At 33.8% G+C, this 14,375-nt stretch overlaps 1 protein-coding gene across 3 annotated transcripts in view; it reads right to left on the bottom strand.

Annotated features, from left to right (window-relative positions):
* DACH1 (dachshund family transcription factor 1) overlaps positions 1–14,375 on the bottom strand; it is a 483,132-nt gene that overhangs the window by 43,060 nt on the left and 425,697 nt on the right. For all 3 annotated transcript variants that reach the window (XM_072622319.1, XM_072622317.1, XM_072622316.1), the window contains 3 exons: positions 5,895–6,042; positions 897–1,040; positions 333–401 (listed from right to left, as the gene is read on the bottom strand). In XM_072622319.1, coding sequence (XP_072478420.1) covers positions 333–401; positions 897–1,040; positions 5,895–6,042 — 361 coding nt within the window. The remainder of the gene's footprint in view (positions 1–332; positions 402–896; positions 1,041–5,894; positions 6,043–14,375) is intronic.

Below are 14,375 nucleotides of genomic sequence, written 5' to 3'. Positions count from 1 at the left end.
TGAAGTACGAGATAGAAAATCTTCCCCCTACAAAACCAACTCTATGCATTAAATAAAATGCATTTACTGTGCCCAGGATTTAATCATACATTGTTTAAAATTAATTATTCCATTTTAATTGCATTGTATAAACAGAAATGACCTGTTAATTTAAAGGAAATCTATCAGCACAAAATGAATTCAGTCATATAAACAAGCAAGATGAACTTGACCTTGTTTGAACTTGTTTTGATGTGGCCCAGATGGTAGGCTACATGCTTGAATAGCAGGCTAAAGCGGAGGAAAAACTCATAGAGCAAGATCTAGATTTATAGCCTTTTGCAAATTCCTACCTTGTATTGTCCTTTCAGCATCTGTTCTGCCCCCGCTGCGGTCAGCTTCTATCTCTGGGGTCAGAGAGTCTAAAAGCGCAGAAAGATAAGACTGACATATTTCATTTGATTCCTATGGTCCTTTTTACAACCTGTTACTCCTGGGCTGAATTACAATACAATCAACCTTCGTCATTTCACAAAAAATGTTGAACAATGACTGCAGGTCATGACAATTTTGGGAAGATTTAGAAAGATTAATGAGCAAAGAAGGGCGGCTCTTAAGCAGGGAGGTGGGGGGAGGAGCTGTCAGGCTCATCATTTAGCCTGTTTTTAGTTGGTGTGTTAAGCAGCTGAGCGATATTTGCTCAGAGATCTAGAAGGGAAATGAGAAAAAGTGGAGTACATCTATGAAATAAGGGAGAAGTAAATGTTGTACTCCTTTAACACATGCCTTCCCTTCCAGTAACATCTTCCAGTAGAGATTAATGAAACATGTGAAACAGTAAATCCATAGAATATTTTAAAAACCATTCTTTTACAATACAAAAGGACAAACAGGGTTAAGCAACATATAACTCTTACCATTTAAGACCCTGAGACTGTCTGTTGATGCTGCCTGTTTTAGGGTCTGCTCGGCTTGTTCTCGACGCTTAGTCTCAAATTCAAGAGCCTCTTGCAGTTTCCTCTTTGCCTTTTTCTCCTTCTTTAGCCGCTTTTGAACTATTGCTGGAAAAGATAGCATGGTATGAACTGAAGACATTACATCTGACTATTTCTCATGGATGGGGTGGGTTGGGTCAACATAGAGAAAGTGAAATGGGATGCACTAGCTGTTTAGACAATTCAGGTATATATATGTATATATATATATATATATATGTATATAAAACAAAACTTAAAATATAACATTAGTAAATAATCGTAGTTATTGGTAAAAAGAAATCTTATAATCAGTAGCTACCCCTTGACTTAGAGGTCAAGACAGTCTACACCTGTGTAGGTAAGCCCTTCAAAAGTTACACTGAGCTAACTGTAAAGGGCAAATAGAGGGGTTTTTGTTTGTTTTTCTTCTTTCTGGAAGGTGTCTTTTTATACTTCTTAGGACTGCAGCAATAAAATTTAAATAATTCCAGTTTGGAACTTTAAAAGATGCAGTAAACATATGTTAAGGAACACATAAGTTTATTTGGAAGTATGTTTATAAGAAGGAATGGAGTCTTTTTGAGGAAATTTCATTGTGTCCTTAACCAAATTGATCCTTCTTTAACACAGAATACATACATACTTTAATACATTCCAATAAAATGCATAATTTTATTTTGCTGAAATCTAGTGCAAGAGAATGGAAATACTTTACAACTAAAGTATCATGAGCTCCTATTTAAAGCAGACATGAATCAGTATTACAGCAATGCACTTACTTCTCCCTTAACCCCCATCTCCACCCTACCCCCAGCTGGGACTTTAATTTTATCCAAGAATTTAATGTGTCATCATTAAATAGTAATGAATCAATGTTCTTCAAGAAGTGTGCATTAAATGTACTTTCAGTATGATGATTATTTTAATTTTTACAGTGTAAGTACATGGCAAATAATCTTAACAAATGAGAAGCAAGCATGTGTTTCTCTTTGAATTAAAATTTTATCATGGCTGACATATTGTGAATGTGACTCTGACAAGCAGAGCCAGAATGAGCAAAGCCTCACTGTGTAGCTGTCCACAGAAGAGACATAATCCCAATTTTACTACTTGATCAGACTGCACAGCAGTAGGATGCATTAATTAGAGGATATGCAGATGGGAGGGGAAGAGGATATTTAAGACAAAAGAAAATGATACAGTTATTGTTTAACTCTAGTTATCTAAAAGGATGCCCCAAAATGTGGATTATTTGCATGACTGTGGGTTTGATAAAATAAAATCTTCAGGATATAGAATTATGGGTATGATGAAAGAAAACCAGGACTTAGATACACTAAATGTTTACTAATTTCATTTTATCCTAGCCTCAAGAGAAGTACTGTACCTATTTGTTGATAGACATATATGTAAATTTAAGCTGGCTTTCTGAGATGAAGAATGACAATGACCACATTATTACATGAAATGGAAATAAGTTGAATCCTGAAATCAACAATATTCTATTTTAAATATTAATTTAGTTGAGATAATGATGATATCAATGCTTAGATGTCCCTTTTGTCACTGCAGATTATCTATCTTAGTAAATCACATTATATCAAGTCCTTTATCAGATGAAAGGGATAAAGCAAAATGACTGATTCCTGACTAATTTTTGAGCCAATGAGAACAAAGGACTTGAAATAGTCTAATAACTTTAAGTCAAGTCAGTATACGTTTATTAAGCACTTATAATGTCAAATGCCAACTGTTGCCCAACCCCCAAATTCCTGGTGCCTAAGATTCTTAGAAAAGGGAAATTACTTTCAACATAATTCATCTGGAAGGAAAAATGCTAATGAAATTTCTGTCAACAGTTTCAAAAAACAGTCTTGTATTACTGGCCATTCACCAACTCCTGCGTTACTGAATCAAATGGGATAGTCATGGCTACACTTCAGGGTAATGAGACATTTTCAATAGACATATTACTAATAAATAATCATTGCTAGTTATTACCTTCAATTTATTGTTTCACAATTAATTAAATCATAGATGCTTGGAGTGATATGTGATTGTTTTGCCCTCTAGTGGCTAGAGAAATTTAACATGATATAAATACGGTTATGAGACAACATTCTCAAGTTCTCTCAAGCGGCTGCTTCTTTAGGGCCTAAATGGCTTGAATTTCAGTTTCTATAAAAATGGATTTAGTCTAATGAAAAGTGGAGCTTTAACCAAAATTAATACCATGATAGAATTCTATTGCAAAATGTCACTGTTAATGTAACATTCCTTCTACTGTGTTTGCTTCCTACATTTGTCTTTTGTCTTAATAGCACTTCATATCTCAAAATAAAATGTCATAGTCTGCTTATTTCATAGTATTTCTGTCTAAATGTGCTCATATCATTTAAACATGTGGCACATCTCATGGAGTCAAAGAATCCTAGCTTTCGAAAAACAACAGAAGTTTTCTACTTTATTCATCCCTTGTTTGAAATTCTCTACCAAAGGAGAATTCACTATCTCCAGAGGCAGACCTTTTCAATGCTGGTTAGCTCTAATTGTTAGAAAAAACATTCTATACATTGCTCTGAAATTGACTTCCCTGAAACTTCCACCTATTCCTCCTTATTCTGTTCTTGGTGGTGAGTCCAAACAATTCAAACCTATATGCTAGTTCTTCAGATACCTGGCAACAGCAAAGATCTCATAGCCCCTCCAAGTCTGCCCTTTTCCACACTGCCCAAACTATAAACCCCAATTTTTTTGTTCAAAATTCATATGATGGAACCTCAAGGCACTTTGCCATCCTAACATTCTCCAGCTTTTCAATGCCCTTCCTGAAATGTAGCTCTCAGAAATGAATAAAATGTTATAGATGTGGTCTGACCAAGCTTGCATAGAGTCAGAATATCTCTTGTGAAGTCTTACATACCACCATGCTTCTCAAAGAAGCCGAAGAAAATATTAGCTTTTTTTGTCTGACATATCAACCTGTTGACATACTGAATTTTTAACCCACCACAAACTTCTGCTCTTATTCAGTTAAATTGCAACATGGCCACACCTTCCACATCTTGTACATGTGATAGTCATTTCCCTGAATGAAAAGTGTAAAACTTTACATTCTTCCCTATTAAGTCTCAATTTACTAGATTAAGATCAATGGCAAGGTAGTTTTAGATCCTGACTCAGTAAATTAAGACATTAGTCTATGTCACCCAGCAAATTTGATTAGACCCACTATGCCTTTATCCCATTGACCAAAATAAACAAATAAATAAAATGAAATTAAAACCCAATATCCTAGGCATATCCCTAAGGACCTCTTTCCAGGTTGACATCCAACCATGAAACCAACCAATAATACAGTTTTGAATCCATTGAATTTATAATCTTACCCACATTTCTCTGTCTGGTCTATGTGAATAGCCCCTAGTTAGGAGATTTTGTTTTGTTTTTATTCTGCCATCAACCTAAATGAACTCTGTGCCATCCACACATCCTTCCTACTTCTGCTCTTAGAGCAAGACAGAAATTAATCTCTCTTCCCCATTTCAAATAGTCAGAGACAGGTAACTGCCCTACCCTCAGCTAAACAACCCAGGTTCTTTCAAGTGCACCTCATATTGTGTATGGCAGAAACATACCACTATTCTGGTTGGTCAGTTCAGTAAATGCTGTGGTTTTTCAATATCTCCCTTAAACTGTTATGTTCAAAACTTGATAAAAAATATTCCAAATGTGTCCTAACCAGAAGGGAATATGGCAAGAACATCACTGCCTTATTCTTGAGAATTATGCTTCTCTTAAAGTAGGCCAGGATCTTTTTACTTTTTCCGGCAGGCATAGCAACCTGACAACTCTTAACACTCCACTAGAAAGCCCCAGAACCATATTTTTTAGACAAATTGCCATGCTTTACCCAGTTTTGATTTGTTAAATTGATATTTTGAACCAAGGAGTAAAACTTTGGGATTATCAAATTTTACCTCTCAAGTTCAGCCCTGTTGAAAGGTCAGGTAGAGCAAAGGGTGCACTGATCTTCAACTCACTGAGTAAAATATTCATAATTACATTAAAATGACTCTTTAAAGATTTATGTGCACATTTTATCTATATTTCAAGGATCTATTGTTTCTTTGATAGAATATTCACAGATGGAGATTGTAATCCATTTCTAAACCTAAAAGATAAGATGTAGTTGTCCAAGACTGAGAGAGCTTAACTGACTTACCCAAGATTATGCAGAGAAAGGATTTGAACTCAGGTATTCCTGATTCAGAATGCAACACTGCATCTACTACATTCATCTGCTTCTCTAAAACAGATGCATTTTATAATGAATTAAAATGAAATCCTCCTTCCCACCATTCTCAGTAATGTTAGGTTATGTACTAAGGAGCCAGATGAGCTCCAGTTTATGAATGCGTACTTGACCTTGCAAGGTCAAGATGAGGCACACAGATAAAGAAAGAAGAAGCTCACTTACTTTTGGCCATTTATTCAGCTAATTCATTTGTGTTCCATTTCAACTGATAAATATCTTGGAGAATCTATTTTGCTTGAGTAGACAGGAATGTTTGGCTTTACATATTTAACTCTAAATTTTTCAAAAGAGAATGCAGACTGAATGGAAAGTTATGCTTCATGGTTGTCATATTATCAGAGCTCGTTCTTATTTCAAACAGTGTGAATCAGTAAAGCAGGATGAGCAATCAGACTTACATGATTAATGAGACAATTCATAGACATTACTATCCTATGATGTGGACGAAGGAGAATCATGTCGTTTGGAGATCAAAACAGTAAGCCAGACATACAATGAGCCCATAGTTCAAATGCTACTGTAAAAATTTTTGTGTTAATAACAAGTAAAATTGGGAAAATGTAGCCTTTCTATGCTATACACTTGGAAGAAATGTACTGTATTGATCACTCCTGACATACCTCTGTTCTTCTGTTCCATAGCCAGCTGCTTTTCAAGGGTTTCCCTTAGTTCTCGTTCCCTTAGGAAATCCATCTTCAGCTCTGTTTTTTCCAGTTGGACTTGTTTCTCTTGAGCTCTGGCATTGTCTATGGCAACCTTCAAGAGCCCCTGTTCAAAGGTAAACTAAATCACTCTCATGTTTAAGTACAGAGTCAGTTTCCCTCATTTTATAAAGTGTTTTACCCGAAAACAACCATGCTAATTAGTGCCTTTCATTGACATTGCACTGGGCATCCACTGGGTAGTGAATGTTGGAAAATATAACGGAAAAACAAGCCTTCCAGCAATCATTAACACATTTTACCAGAACAAACTTTAAAGTGTCATACGTAGGGCTGCTTCCAGTCAGTCAAGCTTTCTATATCTTAAATCTCCATGAAAGTATTTCATAAGTTTTAAGACTAAGAGGGCATGACTTAGGAATCATTTATTAGATAATTATGTTTCTATAATAAAATGAAAAGATAAAAATCTGAACTTAGTGGGACCAAATATTGAGCATGTATTCAAATATAATAATGATGATAACCTGAAATTTACGTAGTGTACTGGGGCTTGCAGATTGCTTTGCACTTGTTACCATGCACAAGAAACAAGCAGAAATCAGTTGCCCTACCCTCCATAAATAGAAGTGAAACAAAAACTATATCAAAGCTTTGGGAATACTTTGATTGCCCCTTTAAGTCATGGTTTGGGAAAATAGGCTTTTATAAGAGCCTTATCTATACTATATTTTAGAAAGCACTTAGAAAGGAAGTTCAATCATACTATAAGTCCAATTTTGTAGGTTTCAGGGCACAACTTAATGCACTCTAACTTTTAAAGGCAGAATTGCTTGGTGATTTCTGCAAGTAAGCCACTTCATAAGTGGCCATTGTGCTTTATTTATAAGAATATTGAATTGGAAATCAGAAGATCTGAATTTCTTTGCAGGTTCTGACATTTTTTTTTTTAAAACATCACTTCATCATTCTTGGTTTCATTTTCTTCATCCATAAAGTTCATTTCTGAATCCCACTGTAGCTTCCAAATCTTAACATCTCATGATATCCAACATCTTTTTCTTGATATATTCTCTGAGGCTGAATTAACAAAACATTCCAATGTTAAACTGAAATGACAATTTCTATTCTCTCTACGCAAACTGCCAGTAAACAGAGGGCTATACTGATGCTTTCACTAGACTATGAATATCATGAACTGTACTTTCAATCAAAATCAGGACTAAAAAGAAAAGTTCTGACTCTATGCAAAATGATCCCTTTTTTTTTCAAGGTGGGAACTTGTCGATTGATTTGAGTATTGATTGCCCTTCTTTGGAGCTATCACAGTACACAAAAGCTTTGTATTTCTTGTATATTCAACTATGAATTCTAGTACCCCTTAAAAACCAATCATTTCTTCATCATCATCATCATCAGCGGCAGCAGCAGCATCACCATTTCAAATAACAAATCGCTTGATATTTTTTATACCCAATTCACTGGCCTTTTACAATAAAATACAGAAAAAACACTTTTGCCATAAAACAAGTTAAAAAAAGGTTTCTCTGCATCATTTAGCTCCTCCCCTAATCTATCATGTTTTAACCATAAAACCTGGCTGCTAATACCACAGTCATCTTTACTCAATTCAGCAACATTCAAAAATATGCGTCTTCTTCATTGGGAACAAACAATTAGTAACAAATGAAAGATATCATTACATCAAGTGCCCTTTCTGATCACCCCAATTAAAACTTTAGTTTAGCTGTATTTTAATTCTAAGATACCAAATTCTAATTTTCTGCTCTGATTGCTCTTGTTGACTTATCTTTGAAAGATGTACTCTCTGTGCAATGTCTAGAGATTATTTAGCAAGATGCCAATGTTGGCACCACTTAATGTGTTGATTGGTTGTGTTATCAGTAGCTGTTTAAAATAAATTACTATTAAACTATTATTGTCCTTGGCTGACAAAACACAATATTTTGGTGTTCTTTAAATATGAAACAATCATTATGAATAAACATGGGGAATAATGTGAAGCTGTAACACTGATTTGTGTAATTTTATATTACTTATCTTTGTAAAATACAAAGTTGTTAAGAGCATATCACATTCTGAAGCTATTTCTTTTCATTACGTTTCTGCTAATGTAGCTAATGGTAATCCATTACCTATTCCTGCTGATTATGTCTGAAAAATATTAGCTTTTAGGATACAAGACCCTCTAGGGACTCCTTATAAGCTATATAAAATTAAGTTTCATTTTTAGATGTTAAACCAGTACACATCAGTAGGAGTCCAGTGTGAACAAAAACCTGCAGTGGAGCCAAACTGATGCATATGCAAAGTGGTGTTACTGCCAGTGACAGCCCTATTGCAAAAAAAAAAAAATACCGAAAACTGATTAAATTGCAAGCTATTTTCAATGCAGCAGGGGGCTAAGAAAGCAATACTGAGTACTATTCATGACATCTACAAATCATTAGGACACTTCTTAGCCATCAGTGATAATAGTCATTTCAGATCTGTGTAAACTCCTGTATATTCTCCAGGTGGATCATCTGCGAGAGATCACACTAAATGGTAGGTCTTACTTGGCCAGGCAGTGTGTAATCCTCTTGCTGAATGTTAAGTCAATATGCTGCCAATGACAATGTGAAATACAGCACAACGCAGGATGTTAACAAAATGGATATATCTCCCACAAGGGGAGATAAGTTCTGGTGATTTGGAAGTTATATAATGATAATTATGCTGAAAATCCACATTTTTGATTTGTTTTTAATATAGTTTATGGCAGAGTAAAAGAAAGAGAGATTATAATTGATTGGCCTCCAATTTTTCCTCTTTGGGTAAAGCATAAATATAGTCATAAATATACAGATTTCCTTGTTTCCCAAGATGATTGATATTTTTTGGATTGATGATCTTCACCCTACCCCAGAGATAGAATGCATTTCTCAGTTGTTGTTTTGTTTTAAGTGTCCTTTGTATGTAATTGGCAACTTCTCAATGGTTTTGGCAACCTAGAAAATGTTTTTGGATGGTAACAGCCTAGTCCAATTATTAGCATGAAGGAAACTCTTCTTTAATTGATGATTTTTTTTTTATTATGCCATCATGTAAATGAAGGGTTTATGCATTTATTTAAAAATAATCTTTGTTAGAATTAGATATAAAATAATTCTACCTGAAAATTGTTAATTAAATTATACAATATAAGTTATAAGAAATCCTTTTCTTTTTAAAATCAAAGAACTATAGACTGTTAAAGGTGGAAAACTCTCAGATTATCTAGGCCAGGGGATCTTAACCTTGGAGTCTATGGAATCCAAAATTGTCTATGGATATATTTAAGGAGTTCTATGAACCTAAAATGGGGGGGGGGGGGAGGGCACATCTTCACATTCACTAATTTCAAAAGAGAAATGTCACTTTTGTTTCAATTATTTCACAATGTTATTCTGAGAAGGATCTGGCAGTTTGCCAGCTTGACAAAGGTGTCATCTGTGACACATGCTGAAAAGAAGGCTGTAAACCCCTCACCTAGTCCATTTCCTTTAACTTAATTCAATTTCACATTCACTATGTACCTACTATGTGCAAGATACTATGATAGACCCTTCCTTTTACAAAGAAGGAATCTGAGATTCAGTGATGGTTAAGTGATCTGTCCAAAGCACTTTATGGATAATCTGGGGCTAGAATGCCTAGGCCAGTGGTGTTAAGCTCCTTGAGGACAGGAATCATTTTATTGTCTTTATATTTTGGTGCTGAATAGTCTCTTTCCACAAGAGAAAGCATTTAACAATTTTTTTCAATTACATTGAATTTTATTTTGCTGGGATCCTAGTCTTTCCCCCTTTAAGCCTTAGATTTTCTAGAAAAATGGAGAAGGAATACGCCATGGATCTCCCATCCTATGTATCTTAAATAGTAGAAGGGGAAAACAGAGACTCAAAAGCAGCCAAGTGGGTTTTCTTTCAGAAGCTGTTGTGGTGGAAAAGATATCGTCATCTTAAAGTAAATGTGAAGTTTTTCAATACCTGCTGAATGAGCAAATCATCAATGTGGATGGATCTTTTATGCATTGCCTCCCATGTGACTCAGAAATGTAGAAGGCATAGTGTTACTATAGATTATTGTTTGATCAAGTCATTGGGAAAGATGAAACTATACTTTACACTACATTAAGCAAGCATTGGAATATAGATGTTTGAGGTCACCTCGGAATACTTTTTACAGTCCTGCTTCTCCCACATAGAATGTAAAAATAGGGGATATCAGGGCTCTACAGACTTCCCTGTGGAGGTGGCTGGACAAACTTGACAGAATATCTTATACATTCGAAATACGCCACTTCACAATTGTATTGCTTAACTTCAGTTACATTTGGTTTCTCATACTTCATTTTTATTTAAGTTAGCTGACATTAACATAATAAGTATAGGAATTAGTATCATTTTATAGCTTCATACTCAGATATTTATCTAGATAGGTGTGAATTTAAATGAGAAGAAAATAATCTAAATCCACAACTAAAATGTCAGAAAATGCTATCCATGAACATATACTTCAATATTTTGAAAACTCTATTTTAATATAATTGCTTTCCTTTGTAATACTCTGTTTATGCCTTTAAAAAAAGCAATATTCTAAAAATCAGTCTATAGATTTTACTAAACAGTGAGAGGACTCTAGAAAAAAAAAGGTTGAGAACCTGACATATACCCATTTTAGATCAATCCTCCTTTTTAGTTGTACATAGGTGTTGGGAATGAGGCGGTATGGTATAATGTATAGACACTGATTCTAAAAATAAAAGTTCCTGGGTTTTAATCATATTGTTTATGTACACTCCCAATGTGACTTTGGACCACTTGATTTAACTCACCAGGCCTCAGTTTTCTTATCTGTAAAATAATGGGATTGCACTAAATGATCTTCAAGAGTCCTGATCCTAGAGCTACGATGCCTATGGATCACAAATATCACATTACAGCTACATTCATCAGATCTGGGCTTGACAAAATTGATGCTTGACAAAACTGATCTAGTTTGTTGTTTAGTTGTTTTGGCTTTATTTGCTTGACTTTGCCAACAAGACAGTCAACGAAGCTGAATGAATAATTTGGTCCCATTTAATTTTAATAGCTAATTTTTCTTTAGAGCTTTAAGGTTTATCAGATAGTTTTAGATATGTTAACTCATTTGATCCTCACAATAACCCAAGAGATTGATGCTATTATTATACTTAGTATTATGTAGATGATAAAATTGAGGTTGAGAGAAAGTCAATTGACTTGCCCAGGGTCACATAACTAGTATGTTTCTGAGGCCAGATTCAAATTTAGATCTTCCTAATCCATTGAGCCACCAGGTAAAGTCCAACTTTCTACAAGAAGTCTTTCCTAGTCATCTTTAATCATAGCTCCTCCTCTCTGATATCAGTTTATATCTATCCCTATACACACATACATACATGTAGACATATAAACATGTATGTGTGCATGTGTGTAATAATTTGTGCATAGCTGTTTGCATGTTTTCATCTCCTTAGATTGAGCTTCTTGAGAGCAAGGACTGTTTGTTTTTAATTTGTTTCTGTTTTTGTTTGTTTGGAAGTTTTTATTGTTTGGCTTATTTTATTTTATTTTATTGTTTTTCTTTATATCCTCTGCACTTAACACATTGAATAACACATAATAAACACTTAACACATTATAGTTGTGACTGACTAACTAATTTTGCTAACAATAAATTATGACCTGTAATTAGTAATATAGAAGACCACATTGAAGACTGGTATATATTAATTCCTTTGAATATGTTAAGTTATAACAGGTAAAATTAGTATGTATCATTTCCAATTCACTGAAACCAGATTTTATTTTTTTTAACCCACTAAAAACTCAGCCATAGTTCATACTAACAGGCAACATTCCTTAGGATATTCAAGTAAGCTTTTCAAATGAAATATACCTAATTTTTAAATTGAATTTTGAATATAGATTTAGTAGCTTTCTTTGTATTGCTTATTCAATAATATTGAATAAACTAGAACTTTGGGATCGGTTTAGTTGGAATTCTTTACTCCTTTTCACACAATATTGAAGGCTTATATATTCCTGGAAAGTTCATAATAATTTAGAGCTCACATTTGTAAAATTATTGTTTACATAAAAATTCAGCATTGATCTTAGTTTCATCTTCAGTAGTCACCTTTACTCTACATGTAAATGAACCTGGGATTTCTTCTACATGAAGAAGTCCCTAGATAAATCCTAGGGACTTGCCTTTGGCACTGAGAAGTTGTTACTTCCTCAAAATTACCCAGCAAAATCAGTTTCACTCAGATTCAAACAACATTTTAGAAGGTACGGCATTTGAACCCAGGTTTTTTTTATTTCAAGCCCAGTTCTCTATCCACTATGTCCTGCTGGCTTTTCTTAGCTCTAAAGTCAAACTATGTGTTATGTTCAAACAGGCAGAGATTATGAAATACATTTAATGACTGCTCTCACACTTAAAGTATATATAGATTGGTCTTTCTGAATATAGAAAAACACAAATTACCCACAATATGACAAAAATTAAAAACATCATTCATTGTTTTGGTAGCCATTTGGTAGACCATTGCTTAAGTAGAAGACAGAGTTTAAAGCTATGAATAATTTTGCATTTATATAAAGCCAGTTTCATATACAAGAACGTAAATGTACTTCAAATCATATTTTGTTTTGTCCACCAATGAATGCATGACTCACTCCCTTGCATGGAAAAAGAAGCTTAAAACAAGCATACAGTAAGTATGTTAAACATTTTCACACCGAAAGCAAAGAATACCATTATATCTAATTGAAACTGCAGAGGAAATTGAGGTAGAGAACATGTAATTTCCCAAATTAGAATTTGGATGGCATATTTATATAGTATGCCCAGTAGACCAGCAGTACCATCTTTAACTCTGTAACCTCACTCCACCTAGGATAGTGTTGTATCTTAATAAAAGGTAGAAATAATAAACCTGCAAGCAATTATGAGCTCTTGAAAACTTCTCAGACGCCACTGTAAGTCATTAATAAAAATAAAAACGCAAAAATCCTTTAAAATCTTTTTGTACAGAAATCATTATTTTTAATATTATGTTAAGTTTTAACGATCTTGTGGTAATCACACATGACTCTAAAGCAGAAGACCTGTGTTCAACTCCTTTACTTGTTTGTAAGAGGGAATGATGAAACTTTAGAACTTCATTCCATAAATTTATTATGACGAGACCTCTTTAAATCTTAAAATGCTATTTTAATGTGAAATTGGTATTATTATTATCACCCTCATACAACACAAATGCAAGATTTATTCAAGTAAGAAATTTTTAAATGAAGCATACAAGTTTTATTATTTATTTTTTCCAAAATGGCTTCTTCTTATAGTACCTTCCTTTGAATTGTTTCCTTCAGTAATACTAAGATTCCCTCCCATCATAATTGAACTGAGTCCTTTACAATTAATAAAATGTGTCTTGACAAAACAGTTTACTACTACTACAGCTGAGGGAGGTATAGGTGTGTATTTGTTAGGAGTGCAAAGGGTAAGGACACATTCAAATCTGTACAAACATTTTGGTTAATCAGAAAATCAAATACATTTCTATCTTCAATTTAAACACTCATTTATTTTCTGAAAAAAAAAATGTGTACCTACTAAAAACATTCTATGTTTAGATATAATTAGGGTATAAGATGCCTCCCACATCATTCCCATTAAGTTTTGTTTGGTTTTATTTGGGGGGAGGGGCAGAGAAGAAGAGGAAGGTGAAAGGGTAGTTCAGCCTGAAGCCCCAGTCTTGACCCCATTTATCTTGAGAGATATGATAATAGCACAGTATGAGAAAGTTCATATGTGGAGAGAGTATGCAGCTGGTCTTAATTGAGGAAATCCAGAAATGCTCTCATTTCTGAAGTTGAAATTAAATTCCAATCTCCTTGTTGATGTGGCTTTAGTTCATAATATCTATATACAAACAGCTAGTTATATAATGATAAGTAAATATTTAACATTTAAAGGGATAAGAGGTGCTTGGTTTATAATTATTTTCAAATAAATTAAAACTAAAAATGGAAACCATTTTTAAACTGTTAGTTCTAATTTGGAAGTCTGGAGAAAAGAATCTGCTTTGAAATGTATGAGCTAGAATTCAATAGGGGAAAATAGTACTATGTTTACAGAACAGAAAACAGTTTACCTTTAAAGCAAAATCAAATTTGGGGAAAAAAAAGTTAAAAAGCCAGATCAAATATCTGACCATGATTAAAGTTGGGTGGGGATGGTTTATTCATATATTAAATTATTTTTATGCTGAGATATAAAATATTATAATACAGTTCTGGAAATTCTAATTACTTAAATATTAGAAATGTATATTAATAGAGGAAGAGATATTTTACATTC

This window comes from Notamacropus eugenii, chromosome 6 (genome assembly GCF_028372415.1).
Source record: "Notamacropus eugenii isolate mMacEug1 chromosome 6, mMacEug1.pri_v2, whole genome shotgun sequence".
Classification (NCBI taxonomy): Eukaryota; Metazoa; Chordata; class Mammalia; order Diprotodontia; family Macropodidae; genus Notamacropus; species Notamacropus eugenii.
The sequence above is the reverse complement of the archived record's forward strand: the minus strand, read 5'-3'. Positions and strand labels throughout refer to the sequence as shown.